The sequence below is a fragment of the Calypte anna genome, chromosome 22 (assembly GCF_003957555.1).
Source record: "Calypte anna isolate BGI_N300 chromosome 22, bCalAnn1_v1.p, whole genome shotgun sequence".
Classification (NCBI taxonomy): Eukaryota; Metazoa; Chordata; class Aves; order Apodiformes; family Trochilidae; genus Calypte; species Calypte anna.
The window spans coordinates 2,524,205-2,550,074 of record NC_044267.1 but is presented as its reverse complement, the minus strand read 5'-3'; the positions used below and the strand labels follow the sequence as shown (position 1 = coordinate 2,550,074).

The 25,870-nt window shown below is 52.2% G+C and overlaps 1 protein-coding gene across 1 annotated transcript; it reads left to right on the top strand.

The window, feature by feature from the left end:
* The first annotated feature begins 12,823 nt into the window (after window positions 1–12,823).
* PEBP4 (phosphatidylethanolamine binding protein 4) lies at window positions 12,824–17,026 on the top strand. The gene is made up of 3 exons (XM_030463933.1): window positions 12,824–12,963; window positions 13,863–13,995; window positions 17,009–17,026. The coding sequence occupies exons 1-3, from the start codon at window positions 12,824–12,826 to the stop codon at window positions 17,024–17,026; spliced, it is 291 nt and encodes a 96-aa protein (XP_030319793.1).
* The last annotated feature ends 8,844 nt before the right edge of the window (window positions 17,027–25,870 follow it).

The window sequence follows — 25,870 nt, the reverse complement described above, 5'->3', positions numbered from 1 at the left end:
AAAAGCTTCTATTTGGGGAAAGTTCCTCTCCTCACAGTGCATCCTGTGGCTTCTCTGTTTTTCCCTTTTCTTGCTTAGGAGAAGGAAAAATTAAAAAACAGGCTGAGGATGTTGCCAGCCAGGCTGGGCTCTTCATCAGGAGAGGGAAATAAACCCCCCCTGAGCAAACCACCCCCAGGGATCCATCCTCATGTGGCACCTGGGTGTCTGCTACAGCTTGGGGACCAAGTTGAAAGGGGAAAGGGGGACCTAAAGGGTCTTGTCCCTGGGTCTGGCTGCAGCATGATGTGGGGTCTAGGGGAGGGGATGGTTAAGGAGCTGCATAGCTCCATGTTAAAATATAATAAAAGAAATAATGATAAAAAATATATATATCAAAGAAGAAGGAGGCTGTTTCTAAGCAACTGTCTCCAGCAGGGATGGAGAACAGAGGAGGAAGCAAAGGGAAAAACTTCTGGGGTCCCTAAACCCCACCCTAGAGGGATGAGGGATGGGGCAGAGGAGCTGCCTGGGAATGGCTCAGCAAGGAGGGATGTTTAAAGGCAGGAAAAGAGGGGACACTGGGAGTGGGGGTGTGTGTGGGAGCATCACATCCATGCTGCCTGTCACCCTGTCACCCTGTCACCCTGTCACCTGCCAGGCCTCCTGCAGGCAGCACTTTGGTGGCTGTGTGGATGTGCCAGGCAGGAGGCACTGCCAGCCCTTTACTGAACCACCAAAGCCACTGGTTTTATCCCCTCCATTCCCCTGGGATAAGAGGGAGGCATCTGCTCCAGGTTGGAAAACTCTTCTCCTCCACAGCTTGGGGTCTCCTCCCCCGTGGCTCTGCCTGAGCAGCCTCCTCTCTGCCCACCTCAGCCCCAGCTCCTCCTTAAATCCCATCAAACTCAGTAAAATTGCCACCAGCACTTCCCAGGCAAGGGCTGAGAGCCCAAATCTTCCCAGCTGAAAGGGACAAAGGAGCTGAGACCTCTTCCCCAGGATCTGCAGCAGCCCACAGGGCTGGGAAGGGCCTGGGGTGGCATCAAAACTCTCCCCATGGCACAGCTCAGGTGCAGCCCCCCAACCACATCCAAACCTTCCTCATCCTCTGCATCCCCCACCCACTTCCAACCTTTTATCCTCTCCATCCCCCCAGCCACTTCCAACCCTTCATCCTCTGCATCCCCCAACCACTTCCAGCATTTCATCCTCTCCATCCCAACCACTTCCAACCTTTCACCCTCTCCATCCCCTCAATCACTTCCAAACCTTCATCCTTGGCATCCCCCAAACACTTGCAACCTTTTATCCTCTCCATCCCCCCAATCACATCCAAACCTTCAACCTCTGCATCCCCCAATCATTTCCAACCTTTTATCCTCTGTATCCCCCCACCCACTTCCCACCTTTCATCTTTGGCATCCCCCAACCACATCCAACCCTTCATCCTCTCCATTCTCCCAAACACTTCCAACCTTTTATCCTCTGCATCCCCCAACCACATCCAAACCTTCAACCTTGGCATCCTCCCAGCCACATCCAACCTTTTATCCTCTCCATCCCCCCAGTTACATCCAATCCTTCATCCTCTGCATCCCCCCCAACCATTTCCAACCTTTTATCCTCTCCATCCCCCCAACCACTTCCAATCCTTCAACCCTTTCATTCCCCAATCACTTCCAACCCTTCATCCTCTGCATCCCCCCCTCAACCACATCCAACCCTTCATCCTCTGCATCCCCCAAACACTTCCAACCTTTTATCCTCTCCACCCCCCCAATCACTTCCAACCCTTCAATCTCTGCATCCCCCCAGTTACATCCAAACCTTCATCCTCTCCATCCCCTCAACCACTTCCACCCCTTCATCCTCTGCATCCCCCAAACACTTCCAACCCTTCCTCCCTGGCATCCCCTCAACCACTTCCACCCCTTCATCCTCTGCATCCCCCAAACACTTCCAACCCTTCCTCCCTGGCATCCCCTCAACCACTTCCACCCCTTCATCCTCTGCATCCCCCAAACACTTCCAACCCTTCCAACCCTTCTTCCCTGGCATCCCCCCAACCACTTCCAACCCTCCACCCTCTGCATCCTCCCCAGCCCCCCAACCAGGATTAAAACCCCCTTCAGCCTCCCCACCCCCCATCACCACTCCCTGACAAAACCCTGGGGGAAAAAAACAACCCAGTGGATCAATTTCCTCTTGGATACCTGTGTGCACCAGCTCTCCCCCTTTCCTTGGATCTTCTCTCCAATCCAGCAGCTTCCTTGGCTTTTCCCAGGTGTTCAGTGACCAGGGACAGGTAGGACCCATTTTTATATCCTCGCTCATGTGATCCAAACAAATGCCCTAGGGATGAGTTTTTGCCCTGACACAAAGAAAGGGGCTGGGACTACAAAACCTGTTGGGCCACAATCCGGACTCAGGGGGAAGGAATTTTCCACTCAGGAGCTCTGGGTGCGCCAGGGACCTCGGCTCCCTCCTCCTCCTCCCCCCCCAGATCCCCTTTCCCTCCACACTTCCCAAGATTTTCCACCTGGTTCTTGAATATTCCCTTTATTTCAGCCAGGGAAAAAAGAACCTGGATGGAGGAAAAGGGGAAGGAATCTGTTAGAGCTGGTGATGATGTTTAAAGGCTGGAATAATTCCCTTTTTTTCCCCTGTGGAAGGAAAGGTGCTGGCCCAGGGGGGAAACTGGGAAGGGGAAGGGATATTTGTCCTTGGAAAAGCAAATTCAGCCTGAAGGTTTGGGGCTTGGCAAGGGTGCTTGTGCACGGGTGATTTGGGGATCCAGGATGGTGGGTTTGGGATCTAGGATGGTGGTTTGGGATCCAGGATGGTGGCTTTGGGATCCAGGATGGTGTTTTGGGATCTAGGATGGTGGTTTTGGGATGTAGGATGATGCTTTTGGGATCCAGGATGGTGGTTTTGGGAGCCAGAATGGTGGTTTTTGGATTTGGATGGTGGTTTTGGGATCTAAAATGGTGTTTTGGGATCTAGGATGGTGTTTTGGGATCTAGGATGGTGTTTTTGGGATTTGGATGGTGGTTTTGGGATCTAGAATGGTGTTTTGGGATCTAGGATGGTGTTTTGGGATCTAGGATGGTGGTTTTGGGATCCAGAATGGTGCTTTTGGGATCCAGGATGGTGCTTTTGGGATCTAGATTGGTGCTTTTGGGATCCAGGATGGTGGTTTTGGGATCTAGGATGGTGGTTTTGGGATCTAGAATGGTGTTTTGGGATTTAGATTGGTGCTTTTGGGATCCAGGATGGTGGTTTTGGGATCTAGGATGGTGCTTTTGGGATCCAGGATGGTGGTTTTGGGATTTGGATGGTGGTTTTGGGATCTAGAATGGTGTTTTGGGATTTAGATTGGTGCTTTTGGGATCCAGAATGGTGCTTTTGGGATCTAGGATAGTGGCTTGGGGATCCAGGATGGTGCTTTTGGGTCCAGAATGGTGGTTTTGGGATCCAGGATGGTGTTTTGGGGATCTAGGATGGTGCTTTTGGGATCCAGAATGGTGTTTTTGAGATTTGGTTGGTGTTTTTGGGATTTGGATGGTGGTTTTGGGATCTAGGATGGTGCTTTTGGGATCCTGGGGATCCCTCCTTGGGATGCTCCTGGCAGCTCATTGGGGCAGCTGCTGGTGGGATGCTGGTGAGGAGGAAAAGAGGGACCTGGGGCAGGGGGAATCAAAGTGACTGGGATGGGACTGGGAAGGGACTGGGAAAGGAAGGGTGAGTTTGGGATAAGCAGCTGTGAGTCAATGGGAACCGAGGGAGCAGGGAAATGACCCCGGGGCCACGGAAAGAGCTGGAAGAGGTGAGTCAGGGGCAGCAGCTGGTGAATCAATGGGAGAGGAGGGAGATACTGGGATGCTGGGCTGGGGGGGTTTGTCTGGGGGGGCTTAAAAGGGGTTGCAGGAGCCCCCTGAGCCTCCTTTGGATGCTTTTGGAAAGGCTGGAGCAGGAATACTGGCTGCAGGCACTGGTGGAACTGGTGCAGCTCTTCTCTCACCTCCTCTGGAGCTGGTGGTGGTGGCCCCAGGGATCATTCCTGAATCCCTTCAGCCTCTGAGCCCAGCTCCCAAGGGAAGCCAGGGGGAATCTGATCCCTCCTTTCTTCCTGGGGACTAAAAAAGGCTCCAGAGGTAGGAAAAAAACCCTATTCCCTGGGCTTGGTTTGGGAATTACTCCCTTGGAGCATCCCCCAACCACCCTGAGCTCCTCTCCCACCTTCAGGTTCCTCCCCTGGGGGGGCAGGGGGGTCCTTTCCATCTTTTTCCTTTGCTGCTTTCCTTTTTCTTTGCTTTTTTCCCCCAACTTTTCCCCCAAGGGGCTGAGTGCTGGAGGAGGGAGGTGGAAAAAGCCCTGAAAGGAAGGGTTAATCCAGGTGGGGAGGAGTTGGTGGTGCAGAGGTTAATCTATGGATTTGGGGGGATTTGGATGAATTTAACTAATTGAACCCTGGGGTACCTGGGGGGCTAAAATGGGAGGAGGCAGAGAGGTGCTGGGAGGGGGGAGAAAATAAACTGGGGGGGCTGAAAGGGAAGAGCCAAATCCCAAGGGGATCTGCAGAGGGGTCACCCCCAGCCAGCTCTGCTCAGCTGCCCCAAATGACACCCAGATCCTGGGGGTGGGGGGTCCAAAGAGCCCCAGGGGGGGTCCAGTGAGCCCCAGGTTTTGGGGTCCAATGAACCTCTGGGGCTGGAGTCCAATGAGCCCATGTGGGGGTCTTCAATAGGACCCTGGTGGGGTCCTAGGAGCCCCTGGTATTGGAGTCCAATGGGCCCCTGGTGTTGGGGTCCAATAAGAACCTGGGGGGGTGTGTGTGTCCTAGGAGCTCCTGGTGATGGGGTCCAATGAGCCCCAGGTATTGGGGTCCAATGAGCTCTTGGGGTTGGGGTCTATTTAGCCCTGGAGGGGGGTCCTAGGAGTATGTGGTTGGGGGGGTCCAATGGGACCCTGATGGGGGGTCCACTGAGCCCCAGGTTTTGGGATCCAGTGAGCCTCTTGGGGGAGAGGGGGGGAAGGGTCCAATGAGCCCCAGAAATGGGGGGGTCCAATGAGCCCATGGTATTGGGGTCCAATAAGAACCTGGAGGGGGGTCCAATGGGCCTGTGGGGGGGTCCTAGGAGCCCTGGTGGGGGGTGGTGTCCACTGAGCCCCTTTTGGGGGGGTCCAATGAGCCCCTGGTGTTGGGGTCCAATGAGCTCTGGTGGGGTCAAATGAGCCCTGGAGGGGGGTCCTAGGAGCACGTGTGGGGGGGGTCCAATGGGACCCTGATGGGGGGGTCCAATGAGCCCCTAGATGGGGGGTCCACTGAGCCCCAGGTTTTGGGATCCAGTGAGCCCCTGGGGGTGGGGGGAGGGGGTCCAATGAGCCCCAGGAATGGGGGGTCCAATGAGCCCATGGTGGGGTCCTAGGAGCACATGGTGGGGGGGTCCAATGATCCCCTGGTGTTGGGGTCCAATAAGAACCTGGAGGGGGGTCCAATGGGCCTGTGGGGGGGTCCAATGAGCCCCTGGTATTGAGGTCCAATAAGAACCTGGAGGGGGTTCCTAGGAGCCCCTGGTGGGGGGTGGTGCCCAGTGAGCCCCTTTTGGGGGGGTCCAATGAGCCCCTGGTGTTGGGGTCCAATGGGCCCGGGAGGGGGGTGTCCAATGAGCCCCAAGTATTGGGGTCCAGTGAGCCCCTGGTGTTGGGGTCCACTAAGAACCTGGACATGGGTCCAATGGGTCCGGGGGGGTTCCTAGGAGCCCCTGGTGGTGTTGGTGGCTCCTGGCAGCCCGTGGTGGCTTCTGGTAGCCCTTGGGCACTTTCTTGGGGCTCTGCCCTGAGTCAGAGGATGCTGCTGCCTCATCCTCCCCTGCTGCTCATTAACTCGCTGCTAATTAACGCCCTGCTAATGAACCCCTTGCCCCAGGGCTTTCCCACGAGCATTAAACCAGCCCGGCTGGGGAGCTGGAGAGGACCAGGAACTGGGGGGGGTTGTTTAATTTAATTTATTTTTTTTTTTAATCCCAGTCAGGGCATCCAGGGGCAGGAAGAATAAAGAGGGAAAAGAGGAAAGATATGGGGGGGAAAAGGTAAAGCTGACCCCCAGGGCAGCATCCCTGAGGAGGGAAGGGTTGGGAAGGAGGTTTCTCAATGTTTTCCTGGGTTTTTTTCCTCAATGTTTTTGCCCCAGGAGCAGGGAAGGGGGGAAGGGAAGAGAGGGGGCTGTGGGATGCTCCAGCATCCCTGGATCAGCAGGAAATGTGGGAAGGGAGGGATGGAAATGGGAGCTGCTGGCAGTGGGGGGTGCAGGGCTGCTGAAGGTTCCTGCTGGAGCTCTGTGCCTGCCTTGTGACTGCAAAAAACCCCAAAAAAACCCCCAAACTAAAAAAAAACCCTGCAGGAGATTAATATAGGCCAAATGAAACCATTCTGTCCCAAAAATAGAAGATCTTTCCCTGGGAAGAGGCGTCAGCTCCAGCACCCATCCCAAGGTGCCTGTGGGGCAGGGATGATGATGAGGATGGTAGAAATCATAGAATCCTAGGATGGGCTGGGCTGGAAGGGAGCTCAGAGCTCATCAAGTCCAACCCTTGATCCACTCCTGCTGCAGTTCCCAGCCCATGGCACTCAGTGCCACATCCAGGCTCTTTGGAAAGATCTCCAGACACGGAGAATCCACTCCTTCCCTGGGCAGCCCATTCCAATGCCTGATCACCCTCTCCAGAAAGAAATTCTTTCTCATCTCCAACCTAAACCTCCCCTGGCACAACTTGAGACCCTGCCCTCTTGTCTTGCTGAGAGTTGCCTGGGAAAAGAGCCCAACCCCCCCCTGGCTCCAACCTCCTTTCAGGGAGTTGCAGAGAGTGATGAGGTCTCCCCTGAGCCTCCTCTTCTCCAGCCTCAACACCCCCAGCTCCCTCAGCCCTTCCTCACAGCAATTCTGCTGGATCCCTTCACAGCCTCCTTGCTCTTCTCTGCACCTGCTCCAGCACCTCAAGCTCCTTCCTGAACTTCCTGAGCTGAGGGGCCCAGAACTGGACACAGGACTCAAGCTGTGGCCTCCCCAGAGCTGAGCACAGGGGCAGAATCCCTTCCCTGGACCTGCTGGCCACGCTCTTCCTGAGCCAGCCCAGGATGCCATTGGCCTTCTTGGCCACCTGGGCACACTGCTGCCTCCTCTTCAGCTTCCTGGCAATCCCAGCTCCCTTTCTGCCACTCTGTGCCCAGCCTGGAGCTCCCCATGGGGTTGTTGTGGCCAAAGTGCAGGACCCGGCACTTGGAATGTTGAACCTCATCCCCTTGGGATCATCCCAACTCTCCAGTCTGTCCAGGTCCCTCTGCAGAGCCCTCCTGCCTTCCAGCTGATCCACACTCCCCCCAGCTTGGTGTCACCTGTGAATTTGCTGATGATGGACTCAATCCCCTCACCTAAATCCTCACTAAAGATATTGAACAGCACTGGGCCCAACACTGATCCCTGGGGGACACCACAGCCGCCATTTTGAGGCAGCCCCGTTCAGCACCACTCTCTGGGCCCGTTCCAGCAGTTCCTGACCCAGCACAGAGTGCTCCTGGCTGATCCATGGGCTGACAGTAGGGCCCTGGTTTGGGGTCCCCCTGCAGCAGGTAAGGAACAACCCTGGTTAATCTTCAACTCCAGCAGCCTGGGGCTGGGCTGGGCAATTCCAAAGGTTGGAAACAAAGGGTTTGGGGTTGTGTCTGGATTAAAAAAAAAACCCAAACCCCAAAAAGCTGCTCTGGGAACATTTCTGGGGAAATTCTGACCCTGAGATGTTTGTTCTGAGCTGGATGGAGCCCAACCTGAGCTCCAGACCCCTCTGTGTGTCCCCTTTTTGGGGTCATCCTATGGAAAGGTCTCCAAACCCCTTTATGGTCTCCCTATTTTGGGGTCATCCTATCAGGAAGTCTCCAAACCCCTTTATGGTGTCCTGATTTTGGGGTGATCCTTTTAGAAGAACTCCAAACCCCTTTATGATGTCTCTGCTTTGGGGTGATCCTATCAGGAGGTCTCAAAACCCTTTTGTGTGTCCCTATTTTGGGGTGACCCTATGAGAATGTTTCCAAACCCTTTTATGATGTCTCTGTTTTGGGGTGATCCTTTTAGAAGAGCTCCAAACCCCTCTGCGTGTCCCCACTTTGGGGTCATCCTATGAAAAAGACTCCAGACCCTTTTATGATGTCTCTGTTTTGGGGTGATCCTATCAGGAGGTCTCCAAACCCCTTTATGGTGTCCCCATTTTGGGGTGATCCTATGAAAAGGCCTCCAACCCCCTTTTTGGTGTCCCTGGTTTTGGGGTCACCCTTTTAGAATGTCTCCAAACCCTTTTATGATGTCTCTGCTTTGGGGTGATCCTTTTAGAAAGTCTCCAAACCCCTTTATGGTGTCCCCATTTTGGGGTGATCCTTTTAGAAGAACTCCAAACCCCTCTGTGTGTCCCTATATTGGGGTGATCCTATGAAAAGGTCTCCAAACCCCTCTTTGGTGTCCCTGGTTTTGGGGTGATCCTTTTAGAATGTCTCCAAACCCTTTTGTGGTGTCCCTGGTTTTGGGGTCATCCTCTTGGGAGGTCTCCAGACCCCTTTGTGTGTCCCCATTTTGGGGTCATCCTATGAAAAGGTCTCCAAACCCCTTTATGATGTCTCTGCTTTGGGGTGATCCTATCAGGAGGTCTCAAAACCCCTTTATGGTGTCCCCATTTTGGGGTGATCCTATGAAAAGGCTTCCAAACCCCTTTTTGGTGTCCCTGGTTTTGGGATGAATGTCCCCAGACCCTTTTATGATGTCTCTGTTTTGGGGTGATCCTATGAAAAGGCCTCCAAACCCCTTTATGGTGTCCCTATTTTGGGGTGATCCTATCAGGAAGTCTCCAAACCCCTTTCTGGTATCCCTGATTTTGGGGTCACCCTTTTAGAATGTCTCCAAACCCTTTTGTGATGTCCCCATTTTGGGCTGATCCTCTTGGGAGGTGTCCAGACCCCTTTATGATGTTCCCATTTTGGGGTGATCCCCTTGGGGTGACCCCAGAAGGAGCTGGTTGCTGCTTTTCCATGTGAAACGTTTCTCTTCCCTTTTGGGGTTAAAAATCCCATTCTCCCCCCATCCCTTTTTTTTGGGGGGGATTCATCCTGCCTCTGGATTCCTTGTTATTTAGGACAAATCCTTTCCCCACTCCAGTTTGACCCCAGGAACTTTAGGGCCAACAAGACCTTGTTCCTCCTGCTGTCCCTTTGGGAACAGACCCTGGGATCCCATGGGATCCTGTGCCAACATTCCTCCTTCCAATAAAACCCCAAACTGGATGGGATTTCCAAGGTGGGAGTCAACTGGGAAAGGGAAAATCCCAAATCCCTGCCCTCCTCCAAGCCCCCCTTCCCATCATGTTCCCATGGGAATTCCTCAGCCAAGGAATCCCTCTGGCATGATGAACACCTCCCTGGATCCTCATCCTTGGTTCATCCCTGGATCTGGAAATCCTTCCTGACTCAGGCACCTGCTTGGGATGGGAAAACATTCCTGGATATAGGATCAGGGCTCTTAATTATGGCCTTGGCCCAGCTGGGAGCGTGGGAACCCAAAGCATCATTATCCCCATCATTCCCAATCCATGAAGTGAAGCCTGATGGGGTTTTTTTCTGGAATGCCACCAGTGCTCCTGGATGCTGGGACATCCTTAACCAGTGACACAGGACATGGCAGAGCCACTTCCAGCTGGGATTTGGGGTTGGGTTTAGGGTTTTTTGGGTTTTTGGGGTTTTTTTGGCACATGATTGGGCAGAGGAGGAGATGGAGAAATGGAAATTCTTTGGAATTCACTGGGAAGCTGGGAATGAGGGTTGGGTGAGGACCTGGGGGTGGTTGCCAGGGGTTGGGAAGCAGCTGGAGGATTTTTAGGCTGCTTTAGGGGCTGAGCTGCTCCCCCTTTATAAAATCTTTTTTATTTTTTTTTTCCCCACTGTGTTTTCCTCCCTTCTTTCCAGGGAAACCATCTCCACGGCAACCTCAAACCTCCAAGCTTTTCCTTGGAGCTGCTCCCCCAGCCCCAGGACCTGCTGGGTGGGTAAGTGGCCACTTTTTGGGTGGCCTTGGCCACCAGGTCCCCATGGGGGCCTCAAAACCCCAAAACCCATTTTTCCCTTTTTTTTTTAAAGTCCTGTTGGAATCTTTGGGAGCAGCAGGGACAGGGATGGGGATTCTGGGTCCTTCCTGGGGTGTTCTCTGGGCTTGGAGTGTGGTGACAACATCTGTGCCACCACCCACCTTGTGACATCACATCCCTGGTGCCCTCCAAAGTTTGGGGTGGGGGGTGGGGGATGCACCCTGCCTGCAGGTGGGCAAAAAAATGGGGGCTCTGAGCTCTGGGGAGGGGGGGGGTTGGTCCTTGGAACCTGGATTTTGGATATAGTTGGGATTTAGGATGGGGAAGTGGTGGGGGATGGAGGAAAGGGGGTGCTGAGCCTGGAGTTGGGATGGGGGGTGAGGCAGAAGGGGGGTTGGGGTGGTACAAGGGGTTTGTGGGGTTGCTACAAGGGGGTGGTGGTAGGGATGCTACAAAGGGTTTGGAGAGGATGGTACAAGGGGGTGGTTGTGGGGTTATTCCAAGGGGTTGTTGGTGAGGATGTTACAAAGGGTTTGGTGGGGTTGCTACAAGGGGTTTGGTGGGGATGGGACAAGGGATTGTTGGGGATGTTACAAGGGGTTGGTGGGGATGGCAAAAAAAAGGGGGCTCTGAGCTCTGCAAACCTGCTGGGAAGGGGGGGGTTGGTCCTTGGAACCTGGATTTTGGATATAGTTGGGATTTAGGATGGGGAAGTGATGGGGGATGGAGGAAAGGGGGTGCTGGGCCTGGAGTTGGGATGGGGGTGGGATGGGGGGTGAGGCAGAAGGGGGTTTGGGGTGGTACAAGGGGTTTGTGGGGTTGCTACAAGGGGGTGGTGGTAGGGATGCTACAAAGGGTTTGGAGAGGATGGTACAAGGGGGTGGTTGTGGGGTTATTCCAAGGGGTTGTTGGTGAGGATGTTACAAGGGGTTGGTGGGGATGGTAGAAGGGGTTGTTTGGGATGTTACAAGGGGTTGGTTGTGGGGTTATTCCAAGGGGTTGTTGGTGAGGATGCTACAAGGGGTTGGTGGGGATGGTACAAGGGGTTTGTGGGGTTGCTACAGGGGTTTGTGGGGTTGCTACAAGGGGGTGGTGAGGATGTTACAAGTGGTTTGGTGTGGATTGTTACAAGGGTTTGGTGGTAGGGATGCTACAAAGGGTTTGGGAGGGGTGGTACAAGGGGGTGGTTGTGGGGTTATTCCAAGGGGTTGATGGTAGGGATGTTACAAAGGGTTGGTGGGGTTGCTACAAGGGGTTGGTGAGGATGGCAGAAAAAAAGGGGGCTCTGAGCTCTGCAAACCTGCTGGGAAGGGGGGGGTTGGTCCTTGGAACCTGGATTTTGGATATAGTTGGGATTTAGAATGGGGAAGTGGTGGGGGATGGAGGAAAGGGGGTGCTGGGCCTGGAGTTGGGATGGGGGGTGAGGGAGAAGGGGGGTTGGGGTGGTTCAAGGGGTTTGTGGGGTTGTTACAGGGGTTTGTGGGGTTGCTACAAGGGGGTGGTGAGGATGTTACAAGGGGTTTGGTGTGGATTGTTAAAAGGGTTTGGTGGTAGGGATGCTACAAAGGGTTTGGGGGGGATGGGACAAGGGGTTGGTTGTGGGGTTATTCCAAGGGGTTGTTGGTGAGGATGTTACAAGGGGTTGGTGGGGATGGTAGAAGGGGTTGTTTGGGATGTTACAAGGGGTTGGTTGTGGGGTTATTCCAAGGGGTTGTTGGTGAGGATGCTACAAGGGGTTGGTGGGGATGGTACAAGGGGTTTGTGGGGTTGTTACAGGGGTTTGTGGGGTTGCTACAAGGGGGTGGTGAGGATGTTACAAGGGGTTTGGTGTGGATTGTTACAAAGGTTTGGTGGTAGGGATGCTACAAAGGGTTTGGTGGGGATGGGACAAGGGGGTGGTTGTGGGGTTATTCCAAGGGGTTGATGGTAGGGATGTTACACAAGGGGTTTGGTGGGGATGGGACAAGGGATTGTTGGGGATGTTACAAGGGGTTTGGTGTGGATTGTTAAAAGGGTTTGGTGGTAGGGATGCTACAAAGGGTTTGGGGGGGATGGGACAAGGGGTTGGTGGGGATGGTAGAAGGGGTTGTTTGGGATGTTACAAGGGGTTGGTTGTGGGGTTATTCCAAGGGGTTGTTGGTGAGGATGCTACAAGGGGTTGGTGGGGATGGTACAAGGGGTTTGTGGGGTTGCTACAGGGGTTTGTGGGGTTGCTACAAGGGGGTGGTGAGGATGTTACAAGGGGTTTGGTGTGGATTGTTAAAAGGGTTTGGTGGTAGGGATGCTACAAAGGGTTTGGTGGGGATGGTACAAGGGGTTGTTGGGGATGTTGTTTGGTTTGTGGGTTGTGGGGTTATTCCAAGGGGTTGTTGGTGAGGATGTTACAAAGGGTTTGGTGGGGTTGCTACAAGGGGTTTGGTGGAGATGCTCCAAGGGATTGGTAGGGATGTTCCAAGGGGTTGTTGGGGATGATCCAAGGGGTTGTTGGGGGTGATCCAAGGGGTTGTAGGGGATGCTCCAAGGGCTTGTAGAGGATGCTCCAAGGGATTGGTAGGGATGCTACAAGGGGTTGTTGGGTATGATCCAAGGGGTTGTTGGGGATGCTCCAAGGGGTTGTTTGGGATGCTCCAAGGGGCTGTTGGGGATGCTCCAAGGGGTCAGTGCTGGGTCACAGCTCTACCTGGGGCTCTGAGCTCCCTGTCCCTCTGTCCCTGGGCAGGATGAAGCTTTTGGGTGCTGTGGTGCTGGCTGCCAGCCTGCTGAGCACCTCAGCCCAGGGGGAGCAGCTCCCTTGGCCCGATGAACCTTCCAGAACCTGCATCTTCCAGCAGCTGAGCAGCCCAGACAGGGCATTCTGCAGGTGAGGGACTCCTCTTGCCTCCTTTCCAACCCTCAGCATCCTTTGGTGTCCAGGCTGTCACCTCCTGGGACAATAAACTCCAGTGTCCCCTTTGCCAGGGCTGGAAATATTCATCCCTTTTTCTAGGAACTGAGGTTCTTGGGGTCTCTGATCACCTGGAGATCTTGGCTCCGTTTGCTAAAAAGCTTTAAAATCAAATTTTTTAATTTTTTTTTTGATTTCTGCAGAAAGCTGTGGGGGATTTTAAGGATAATTTAGGGGTTGGGAAGTCCTAGGGATCATCCCAAAGAGCTTAAAGCCCATCCTGCTGGTGTTTGAGGGATGCTATCCATGCCTTCCAGAGGGCAACTGGGAGAAGGAGGGCCCAAAATTCAAATTACTTCTCCAAAGCCAAGGGGTTGAGGGGTAATTTTGCTCCCCAAACCTTAAAAATCTGATGGGATTTATTCTTTAAAGATGATGGGAAATATTGGGAATAATCTAAGGTGTGCCCTAAGGTCAAGGACAAAGCTTCAACAAAGCCAGAGGGGCTGTAATTCTTTAAGGTGATGGAAAATATTGGGAATAATCTAAGATATAACCCAAAGCCAAGGAGCTGAGGGATCATTTTGCTCCCCAAAATCAAACAGGCTGTGATTTTTAAAGATATGGAAAATATTGGGAATAATCCCAGGTGTGCCCAAGCCATATATATATATAAAAAAAAAAAACTATTTCAACTCTTTCTGCTGCTGGGAAAGAGGGAACAACCCCGGGACTGATGTTCCAACCCTCAAGGATGCTCTGGATCCCACACCTCCCCCTTTGGCTGAGAAGGGAGAGAAATTCCCGTCATTTTTGGTCCATCCCAAACGTGGTTTTTCTCCCTGTTTCTTTTTTGGCTTTTTTTTTCCCTTCAGAGGGGGTTTAGAAATCATCTACCCGGAGCTGGGAGATGTGAGCTGCATTTACATCCCCAAATGCCACCGGTACCGCGGCCGGATCAGCCGCGAGTGGGGTCCCCCTCGTGTTCGCTACCCACGGGCTGCCCAGGTGAGTCCCGATCGTGTCGCCGATCCTCACTGTCCCCTCCTCCCCCGTGTCCCCGCCTTAATTAGGGGTGGAACCCGCTGATTGAGGAGGAATTAGTTGGGAAAAGGCTTTTTCCACCTTGAACTCGGAGTTGGGTCGGGCTGGGACACCCAGTTCCTGGGGTTTTGGGTGCTGGGGACAAGCTGGGAGTTGTTCACCCTGTGGATTTTGGCTCTTTCCAATTTTTTTTAATTTATTTTTCCTTCCCTGCGTTTCCCCGTGGCTTGGGCTGACCCAAAACCTCCGATTTTTCACCCTTTTTTCTCCTCTCTACCTCGCAGCTTCTGTGCGGGTTTCTTGTGGGGTTTTTTTCCCCTTCCGTCGTCGCAAAAAAAAAAAAACCCCAAAAATTGCACCACAAATCGATTTCTTTGGGGTTGGTATCGGACTTTTTACTCTTTTTTTTTTTCTTTTTAATGAGTTGTCAATTTTTTGAAGCCACCAAAAGCTTCGGCTCGGGGGGAGTATTGGGGGGGTTCCCATCCTGGGGCTGCTGCTTGCTTGGAAAGCCGAATTAATTCATGTATTTTGGGGGGTTTAGCACCCCCGGTGCCAGGGGTGTCCCCCCCTTTGTCCCCCCCCCTCCTCGGGGCTGCTGTTCTCAGGCGTTGCCGCCAGGTGGCAGCATTGAACTTCCCAGCGCACTGGGAGAACTGGGAGCACTGGGAGCACTGGGAGCAGCGAGGTCTCCCCCTACTCCGGGGATGGGGGTGAAGTGGAATGGGGGGAAAAGGCAGAATGTGGGGTTTGGGGGTGTCCGGGGGACATCCTGAACCTGCTGCTAGATGGGGACAGAAACTACTGGAGGTGTGTGGTGACAGCTGGAGGTGTGCGGGACACTGTGCTGGGTCAGGAACTGCTGGAACGGGCCCAGAGAGTGGTGCTGAACGGGGCTGCCTCAAAATGGCGGCTGTGGTGTCCCCCAGGGATCAGTGTAGGGCCCAGTGCTGTTCAATATCTTTAGTGAGGATTTAGGTGAGGGGATTGAGTCCATCATCAGCAAATTCACAGGTGACACCAAGCTGGGGGGAGTGTGGATCAGCTGGAAGGCAGGAGGGCTCTGCAGAGGGACCTGGAGAGACTGGAGAGTTGGGATGATCCCAAGGGGATGAGGTTCAACATTCCAAGTGCCGGGTCCTGCACTTTGGCCACAACAACCCCATGGGGAGCTCCAGGCTGGGCACAGAGTGGCAGAAAGGGAGCTGGGATTGCCAGGAAGCTGAAGAGGAGGCAGCAGTGTGCCCAGGTGGCCAAGAATTCCAAGGGCATCCTGGGCTGGCTCAGGAAGAGCGTGGCCAGCAGGTCCAGGGAAGGGATTCTGCCCCTGTGCTCAGCTCTGGGGAGGCCACAGCTTGAGTCCTGTGTCCAGTTCTGGGCCCCTCAGCTCAGGAAGTTCAGGAAGGAGCTTGAGGTGCTGGAGCAGGTGCAGAGAAGAGCAAGGAGGCTGTGAAGGGATCCAGCAGAATTGCTGTGAGGAAGGGCTGAGGGAGCTGGGGGTGTTGAGGCTGGAGAAGAGGAGGCTCAGGGGAGACCTCATCACTCTCTGCAACTCCCTGAAAGGAGGTTGGAGCCAGGGGGGGGTTGGGCTCTTTTCCCAGGCAACTCTCAGCAAGACAAGAGGGCAGGGTCTCAAGTTGTGCCAGGGGAGGTTTAGGTTGGAGATGAGAAAGAATTTCTTTCTGGAGAGGGTGATCAGGCATTGGAATGGGCTGCCCAGGGAAGGAGTGGATTCTCCGTGTCTGGAGATCTTTCCAAAGAGCCTGGATGTGGCACTGAGTGCCATGGGCTGGGAACTGCAGCAGGAGTGGATCAAGGGTTGGACTTGATGAGCTCTGAGCTCCCTTCCAACCCAGCCCATTCCATGATTCTATGATTCTATGACATCTGGGTGTCCCCAACCCCCCCGGGATTGGTTTTGGGGTCACCTTGGTGGCTGCAGGTGACTGGGGACACTCATGCTGTGGTTGGGAAGGAAGGAACTCGGCTTGTGGGATGCTTGGTTTGGATCCTGGGATGGTTTGGGGACCATGGGGGACATCCCACCAGTGCCACCCCTGCAAGGACAGGGACATCTCCAACCAGCCCAGGGGGCTCCAAGCCCCATCCCAAACTTCAGCACTTCCAGGGATGGGGCAGCCACAGCCTTTTGGAGCCATCTGGGGCTCAGGACCTTCACTCCAAAGAGTTTCTCCCTCCCATCTTCCCTCTTGGAATCTCTTCCCCCTCGTCCCATCCCTCCAGCCCCTCATCCAAAGTCCTCTCCCAGCTTTCCTGGAGTCAATTTTTTTATGGTGTCCCTAGAGTCAGTTTTTCTGGCTGGTGACTGCATGGGTTGAAGTGTAACTTTCCCTTTGGTTCTCCTCCACCTTCCTCCCTTCCCCCCAGAGTAAAATAAAATAATTTAATAATAATAATAATAATAAATAATAATAAAACCTCCCTGGCAGAGATTGCTGTCCATAAAACCATCCATCACTTGGGCACTGCTTGAAGTTTCCCAGGGATGGAGGCACTTGACTGGCTTTTGATTTATTTTTTTTAATTTATTATTTATTATTTACATTTATATTTACATTTATTTTTATTTTTATTCTTATTTTTAATTTTTTTAATTTTATTCTTATTTTTTCATTTTTATTTTTTCATTTCTATTTTTTAATCTTTTTTTTTTTTTTATTTATACTTTTTTTATTTTATTTTTTATCCCAAAGCCAGGGCAGGGATGTGGCTGCTCCTCTGCCTGCTCCAGGATGATATTTTGGTTTTTTTTTCCCCAAACAAAGCCTGGGAAGGAGGATGAAAGGGTTGGGAATAACCATTCCCTCCCCATCCTTCCCTTTGGCTCATTCCTGCAGGAGGATTTGGGGCTGGGCAGGTCCTCAGGAACCCCTGGCAGGGGCTCAGCACCTCAGGGTGCTGGGTGGGGGCTCATTTCTGGCAGCTGTGGCACCCAGGGGTGCTTTTCCCTTCCCAGATAACTGGAGGCATCTGAGGACACTGCTGCTTCCTTGGCTTTCCCGTTTTTCCCTGGACTTTGCCAAGCTCTGCTCAGCCAGGAGCTTCCTGCAGGGAGCAAACTATGGGGATGAGAGGGGGAAAAAATCATTTAAACCCTTAAATTGCTCCCAGAAAACTGAGTCCAGATTCCTCCAGGCTGTTCCTATAGGGATAGGATTTATTCTTACTCCCAATCCTCTAAGGATTCTTTGGAATAATGGGTTTTTTCCCCAAAAAAACCCACTCTGAAGTGAGTGGGAACAAGTGTTGTGCCAGGCCTGAGGCATACCCAGGCACTGGGGTTGCTTTTTATGGTTTTTAGTGGGATTTCTAAGGTTGGGAAACATGAATTGCTTTTTAAAATCCCAGGGAAAACGAGAAGCTGGAGTTATCCCCTTGGATATTTGGGATAACCCAGCTAAAGGTCAGGGTTCTGGGAGGAGCTGGGCTGGGTGAAGGGCTGGCTTTGGGATTTTCTGTCCAAAAAAAAACCCCAAAAAATCAGAAAAACTCCGGGTTTGAGGATGAAAACTTGTGTAGGAAGTGTTTGCTTTCTGTGGAACACTTTGTCTCTTCAAGGGGAAAAAAAAAACAACTCAAAAAACCCAAATCACCACCAGGAAAAAAAAAAAAAAAAAAAAAGCAGAGTGTTTGTTTTTATCCCTGGAAATATTCATCAGTTGGGTGGGGAGGGGCAAGGGGAGGTTTCCCACCCTTCTGCCAGGGATGGAGGGATGGGTGCTGGGTGGGGAGCAGGGTTCACCCTGCCTGAGGTGCTGAGGGGGTGGGGTGAAGGCCACACCAAGGAGTTGGGTCAAGGTCATGGCCATGGGTTGGGTGAAGGTCAAGGCCACACCAATGGGTTGGGTGAAGGCCACACCCATGAGTTGAGTGAAGGTCAAGGCCACACCAATGGGTTGGGTCAAGGTCAAGGCCACGGATTGGGTGAAGGTCAAGGTCATGGGTTGGGTGAAGGCCACACCCATGAGTTGGGTGAAGGTCATGGCCATGGATTGGGTGAAGGTCAAGGCCATGGGTTGGGTGAAGGCCACACCCATGAGTTGAGTGAAGGTCAAGGCCACACCAATGGGTTGGGTGAAGGTCAAGGCCATGGATTGGGTGAAGGTCAAGGCCATGGGTTGGGTGAAGGCCACACCAATGAGTTGGGTGAAGGTCATGGCCATGGATTGGGTGAAGGTCAAGGCCATGGGTTGGGTGAAGGCCACACCCATGAGTTGGGTGAAGGTCAAGGCCACACCAATGGGTTGGGTGAAGGTCATGGCTGTGTTTTGGGTGAAGGCCACACCAATGGGTTAGGTGAAAGCCATGGCCATGTGCTGGGTGAAGGTCAAGACCACACCAATGAGTTGGGTGAAGGTCAAGGCCACACCAATGGGTTGGGTGAAGGTCATGGCGGTGTTTTGGGTGAAGGCCACACCAATGGGTTGGGTGAAAGTCACGCCCATGGGTTCGGTGAAGGTCACACCCATGAGTTGGGTGAAGGTCAAGGCCACACTAGTGCATTGGGTGAAGGTTATGGCAATGGGTTGGGTGAAGGTCACACCCATGGGTTGGGTGAAGGTCAAGGCCACACCAATGGGTTGGGTCAAGGTCATGGCTGTGTTTTGGGTGAAGGCCACACCAATGGGTTGGGTCAAGGTCAAGGCCATGGATTGGGTGAAAGTCACACCAATGAGTTGGGTGAAGGTTACACCCGTGTGTTGGGTGAAGGTCAAGGTCACACCAATGGGTTAGGTGAAGGCAGTGGCCACATGTTGGGTGAAGACCATGGCAATGGGTTGGGTGAAGGCCATGGCCACATGGTGAGTGAAGGTCAAGGCCACACCAATGGGTTGGGTGAAGGCCAAGGCCATGTGTTGGGTGAAGGCCCTTCCAGAGAGGTGACATCCACCACTTCTTGGCCTGGGGCACTTGAGTTCCCCACCTGCTGTGTGGTTCTCAGGGTTTTCTGTCCTTTTTCCTCCCTGAGGCATTGCAGCTTTCTCACACTTCCCTTTTGATGCCCCAAAACCCCATCTTGGACTTTTTTCGGAGCGGTGCTTCCAGCTGGCAACTCAGGGCCACACCAGAGGCATTCCCTGGGGTGAGGAAGCCAAGGACTGATGGTTTGGATGCCTGGAAAAACTTGGCCACGGATCTGTGACCTTGGCAAGTGTCAGTTCCTCATCTTTCTGGCCCACTTTGCCCTCTTGGTGCTGCAGGGGTGATGCTGAGGATGCTCAGAGCTGGCTTGGAGCCCCTTTTGAGCAGCAGAACTTTCATTCTAGGGTATCCCACGCAGCTTTTTCTTCCAAGATGCTTCACAGAGCAAACACTAACCCCCAGCCATCCCCATATATTTTATTTTTTTTTTTGGGGGGGGGGGGAAACATCCTCTAAAAATCCTGGCAGAGGAGCTGGGTGAAGCAGCAGAACATCTGCTTGGGTGGGCAAAGCCCCCTCCTCATCCTGCCTCAATATTGCTTTGCTCAAGCAACAGAAATAATAATAAAAAAAAAAATAAATAGGAAAAGAAAATTGGCCAGTGCCTCAATTTGGGGGGCAAGTTGATAAATCCTGGAGCTAAGCAATCCCAGCAGAAGGTGATGGATGGAGGGGCAGCCCCGTGATCTATCGGCACATTAGCCCCAAGCCTGCCTTCCACCATTCTGTTTTATTACCAGACAGAAAAACAGATTACTCCCGAGATCAAATCGATGGGAAACTTTATTTACTGCCTTTTTCAAAGCAGATTTGCTGGCCCTTTATAAAAACATACAGCAGCTGCTATTGAGAGGACTTGTCTGCTTGTTAAAAAGCAATTTGCCCCCCACGAGCTTCCCCACCTTTTACCTGCTCCTCCAGATCTGTTTTCATCATCACAGGGCTTGACAACTTCCTTAAAGGTTTCTTTGGGCTGTGCCATGCTGGTTTAGGGTCAGAAGAAGGGGTAGAACTTGCTTTTTTTTTCTTTTTTTTCTTTTTTTTCTTTTTTTTGGGGGGGATTTGTTTCTACCCACAATTTATTTGATTTTTAATTGAAGTTTTCTTGCAAGAACAACGTTCCTCCCTCAAAACAGCCTGAGAAGGAGACAACTTACACACATCCATAATCTGGAATTCCTCTTTCCAGCTGAGGAACCAGAGCCACATCCTGCCAGGGCACTGGGCCCATTCCCAGGGTGATGGGGAAGAGGAGAATGGGAACTCTTCCAGGAGTTTGGGTCTTCCTGGAGTCCAGGGATAAAATCCACTTGCTGGTTCTATCCCAGCCTTGTTCCTTTTGGAAATCCTTGGTGGCCTGGCTGGAGCCAGCCCTGATTTAGAAAAACTTCTGTGCCCCAGGGTTTGGGGCCCATTATTTGGGAAAGGGCTTGGCTGGGGAAATTCTGCAACCCTGAACAAAAGGAGGAGAAGTTCTGCTTCCCAGCCCCTAACTGGGCTCCAGTTTGCTGCAACTGGCTGGGGCTGGGGGGACTGGGGTGAAATTTGAGGCTCATTACAGAAAATGGCTTGAAGCAGAAGTTTCTGGCTCCTCCTTGGCTCCTGGAACCCTTTAGGATGAAGGAGCCACCAGTGTGGGGTGGGTGATTTTTGTTGGTTTGGTTTGGTTTTTATTTTTTTTTACCCAATTCTGTCCAGGCTACTTAAAAAACAATGGCCCAACATTCCTTCCTGCTGCTGTCAGGCAGATATTTTAGGGGTTAGCCCAACTCCCTGGTGTCCAACCCATCCTTTTTTTTATTTTTTGCCCTGCTGGGGATGCTTTGGGTTCCCATGGTTTGGGATATCCCTGACTCCAACTCCAGTTCTGAGTGGTGGGGTTGGGCTGGGAGCTTCAGCTGCCCAAAGGGCTTGAGTGGAGGGTGTGAAAGCAAAAATAAATAAAATATAAAGTGTCCTCTGAGCTCTTCTGCACAGCCCTGTCCTCTCCTGACCTGAGCTGGAGGTCTGGGAGCAGAGGTGTTGGGCCAGGGTGCAATCCTGCTGTGATTCCCTTGGGAAAAAGGAGAATATCCTTGATGGAAAGCAGTGGTGAAGTGCAGAGGGGCTGGTGGAGGGGCCAGCTGGTGCCACACGTCATGAGAACTTCTTTCCTTGAACAATCCTGGCAGAAATGTCACTTTGCATCCCTGTCATTACCTCCCTGGACCCTGGACAAAACCAGGTCCCCTCCAGGCAGGAGGATGAGCTTCAGAGATGGCAAAAACCTCCAGGTCATCAAACCTCCTCTCCTCATTGCTTATGTATTGGCATCCCTGGGACAGCCACTTGTGCCTCGTTGCCCAGCAAAACATTAGAAAGCAGCTAATTTTATTTTATTTTATTTTTTATTCATTTTTTTTTTCCCTTTGATCCCAGCCACTGCTCTCCAGTAATCAAAGTTTAAGCTGCTTTGGATGAAATAATTGCTTAACAATCATCCAAGACAAAGTGATTCAACAAATGACAATTAGGACTTGTGATATAGGGAACAGATGCATTCAGTGTACCATATTATAATGTGCTAATACAAGATTGACAGCACAATAATAGGAGAGAACAACCACTCAGCCTATAATTCCAAACCAAATGTGAGGCTGTCCACAGAGCTCAAATCCTAACAGGCTGGAAAATTAGAGGTAAGAAGGCACAGGGTTCACAAAGACTCATTAGCAGGTTGGCTGTGAAATTCCCAGCAAGAAAAAAATAATAATAATAAAAAAAAAAAAGAAATAAAAAAGGGGAATATTTTTATTTTCCTGCTGGAGGATGACTTTTGGGGGGGAAAGGAGGTGAGGAGGAACCTCAACGCTTTTGGGGAAGGAGGGGGAAGGAGGAACCTGGTGCTGCTCCACCTTCAGATCCAGGGGTTTTGGGGAGCAGAGGGATGCTCCTAGATGATTCCAGAGGCAGGGATCCATCAGCTGCTATCACTGTCCAGCTGGGGAGCCCCAAACCTGACAGGGGGGGTGTGAAGGAGCAAGGGAAATGAAGGCTGATGTGAAGACAGAGACCTTGAGGGGCCTTTCCCACGGGATTTGGGTGCTGCCCAAGCTCTAAATGATGCTGATGGGTGACAGGGCCACCCACCCTTCAGCCCTGTCCATGGCAATTAAAGCACTCGGTGTTTGCTCTCCCTCCTGGGGTAAAAACAGGAGCTGGGGATGGGGGCTGGAGGCTGGGGGTGACCTGCGTGAGCGGAGGGCAGGATGCTGCCTGGGGAGCCTCAGGAGCATCCCCTCCCCCCCAAAAAAAATCCCACCCACCCACCCCACAAAAAAATAATTAAAAAAAATAAAAATTAGGCTTGGGGTTCACCAGGAAACATACTGCTTAGTTTTAGGGCCAAAGAAATCAAAGGAGATGATGCTTTCAGTTCTGGGACAAAACCAAGCTTCAGCTCAGCTTGTTCTTTACACAAATGGGACCCCCCCCAAAAAAAAATAGGCTTGGGGTTCACCAGGCAATACACACCTTATTCTTAGGGCCAAAGAAATCAAAGGAACTGATGTTTTCAGCTCTGGGGACAAACCAAGCTTCAGCTCAGTTTGTTCTTTACACATATAGGACCCACTCACTCAACACCCCCCCAAAAAAGCCCAAAAACCCCAGTCTTGGGGTTCACCAGGAAACATACTGCTTAGTTTTAGGGCCAAAGAAACCAAAGGAACTGATGTTTTCAGCTTTGGGGACAAACCAAGCTTCAGCTCAGCTTGTTCTTTACACAGATAGGACCCACTCACTCAACACCCCCCAAAAAAAGGCCCAAAACCCCAGTCTTGGGGTTCACCAGGAAACATACTGCTTAGTTTTAGGGCCAAAGAAATCAAAGGAACTGATGTTTTCAGCTTTGGGGACAAACCAAGCTTCAGCTCAGCTTGTTCTTTACACAGATAGGACCCACTCACTCAACACCCCCCAAAAAAGGCCCAAAAACCCAGTCTTAGGGTTCACCAAGCAATGTACTCCTTATTCTTAGGGCCAAAGAAACTGATATTTCCAGTTCTGAGGACAAACCAGACTTCAGCTCAGCTTGTCCTTTACACATATAGCACCCACTCACTCAACACCCCCCCAAAAAAGGCCCAAAAACCCAGTCTTGGGGTTCACCAGGAAACATACTGCTTAGTTTTAGGGCCAAAGAAATCAAAGGAGATGATGCTTTCAGTTCTGGGACAAAACCAAGCTTCAGCTCAGCTTGTTCTTTACACAAATGGGACCCCCCCCAAAAAAAAATAGGCTTGGGATTCACCAGGCAATACACACCTTATTCTTAGGGCCAAAGAAATCAAAGGAACTGATGTTTTCAGCTCTGGGGACAAACCAAGCTTCAGCTCAGCTTGTCCTTTACACATATAGGACCCACTCACTCAACACCCCCCAAAAAAGCCCAAAAAACCCCACTCTTGGGGTTCACCAGGAAACAAACTGCTTATTCTTAGGGCCAAAGAAATCAAAGGAACTGATATTTGCAGCTCTGGGGACAAACCAGACTTCAGCTCACCTTGTCCTGTACACACACCACGCACTTATCCCACTCCCATGTCATTTATTCATATTTTATTATTAAATAAACATGGCAGAGAACCCATTTTTTGTGTGGGGCAGAGGGAGGATGCAAAAGTTTGGTAATTCAAGGTTCAGTGCTTAAACTGGAGAGGGAATTGTGTTGCTTCTGCAGCCTTAGGGTTGAAGCAGCCAGTTTTGTGTTCAAATCAGAGCCAGGGATGTGCCAGGGGTTGGGTGAGAGCATCTCAGGGGTTGTCTGCTTGTGCACTGGCCAAAGAGTCAGGAAAAAAAGAGTCATTTGCCCTTTTTTTCCTCTTTAATGCTCATTTTTTGGCTGGACAAGTCCCTGCTGGGTTTACCCCCTTAATCCCAAAGCTCTGCACCTTTAGTTGGGCCTGTTAAAAAGAGATTTTTTAATTTTATTTATTTTTTTTTAATTGCAAAGCCAAGCTGCAGTGTAGAACCAGAGAAATCCTTTGAAAACAACCTCACCTTTCCCCCCCACACCCCATGTTTAGGGTTTTCCAGGGATGCTCTGGCTGCCAGCACTGCCCTGCCCTGTCCTTACCTGGAGGGACAATAAAGAAGAGGCTGAAAAGCTCAGCCCTCCCCTCATTTAAACCCTCTCTCCATTTTATTCCTCAGGAGACCCTTAGGAACACAAACCACAGAACCAGAGGCCAAAACCTGCCTGGGGTTTGAAGTTGGGGTCAACACCAGACTCAAGGGCAGCTCAATGAACCCCAGGGTCACCCTCAGCCCCTCTGCTACCCCCAGAACCTTGATTTTTTTTTCTTTTTTCCCCAAGAAATTTAGGGTGGTTTGGGTGGTAGCAGGAACTTGGCTTCTCTGCTGCCTTTGCACCTTGAAAATTGAATTTGTGAGCTCTGAAATCACCTTTCATGGGGCCCCTGCACCCTCCCCACCGCCTCGGGATGCTGCTGGCACTGGTTCTGTTGGGTGCTGGTGCCCAGAGGGTCCAGTCAGGCTCTGCTGGGTCACCCTAGGCAGTGAGGAGTTGATGAGCACAGGGATGCAAAGCTGGGAAGTGCCAGGGTTTTGCTTTGGGAGGAAAAGGGAGAGATTTTTGCTCATAAAACCCCCCCAGAGCCTTCCCAAGGGATCACCTCAGCACCTCCCATCCCTTCTTGGGGGATGAGGGGAAGGCTGGGGATGGGGTCTACCTGGAATTCAGCAAGGCCTTTGGCACCGTCTCCCAGAGGATTCTCCTGAAGAAGATGTCAGCCCATGGATCAGCCAGGAGCACTCTGTGCTGGGTCAGGAACTGCTGGAACGGGCCCAGAGAGTGGTGCTGAACGGGGCTGCCTCAAAATGGCGGCTGTGGTGTCCCCCAGGGATCAGTGTTGGGCCCAGTGCTGTTCAATATCTTTAGTGAGGATTTAGGTGAGGGGATTGAGTCCATCATCAGCAAATCTGCAGGTGACACTGTAGTGAAATGAGGCAACCAGGTGCCACTAATTGCCAGGGAGTGGCCATGAGCTCCCTTTTATTGGCCCCCAATCCTGCTCATGCGCAGTTAGGGTCTGCCTTAATCAGGCACAGGGGGGCTTGGCACAAGCTCATGCCCAAACCCTGGCAATTAGTGGCACCTGGTTGCCTCATTTCACTACAGACACCAAGCTGGGGGGAGTGTGGATCAGCTGGAAGGCAGGAGGGCTCTGCAGAGGGACCTGGAGAGACTGGAGAGTTGGGATGATCCCAAGGGGATGAGGTTCAACATTCCAAGGGCCGGGTCCTGCACTTTGGCCACAACAACCCCATGGGGAGCTCCAGGCTGGGCACAGAGTGGCAGAAAGGGAGCTGGGATTGCCAGGAAGCTGAAGAGGAGGCAGCAGTGTGCCCAGGTGGCCAAGAATTCCAAGGGCATCCTGGGCTGGCTCAGGAAGAGCGTGGCCAGCAGGTCCAGGGAAGGGATTCTGCCCCTGTGCTCAGCTCTGGGGAGGCCACAGCTTGAGTCCTGTGTCCAGTTCTGGGCCCTCAGCTCAGGAAGTTCAGGAAGGAGCTTGAGGTGCTGGAGCAGGTGCAGAGAAGAGCAAGGAGGCTGTGAAGGGATCCAGCAGAATTGCTGTGAGGAAGGGCTGAGGGAGCTGGGGGTGTTGAGGCTGGAGAAGAGGAGGCTCAGGGGAGACCTCATCACTCTCTGCAACTCCCTGAAAGGAGGTTGGAGCCAGGGGGGGTTGGGCTCTTTTCCCAGGCAACTCTCAGCAAGACAAGAGGGCAGGGTCCTCAAGTTGTGCCAGGGGAGGTTTAGGTTGGAGATGAGAAAGAATTTCTTTCTGGAGAGGGTGATCAGGCATTGGAATGGGCCCCAGGGAAGAGTGGATTC

What these genes read in the sequence shown, in the direction of transcription:
- PEBP4 (XM_030463933.1), top strand. Translation starts at nt 12,824, where the DNA reads ATGAAGCTTTTGGGTGCTGTGGTGCTGGCTGCCAGCCTGCTGAGCACC. An exon ending in CCAGACAGGGCATTCTGCAG is followed by an intron (nt 12,964 to 13,862) that starts GTGAGGGACTCC and finishes TTTTCCCTTCAG; the next exon opens with AGGGGGTTTAGAAATCATCT.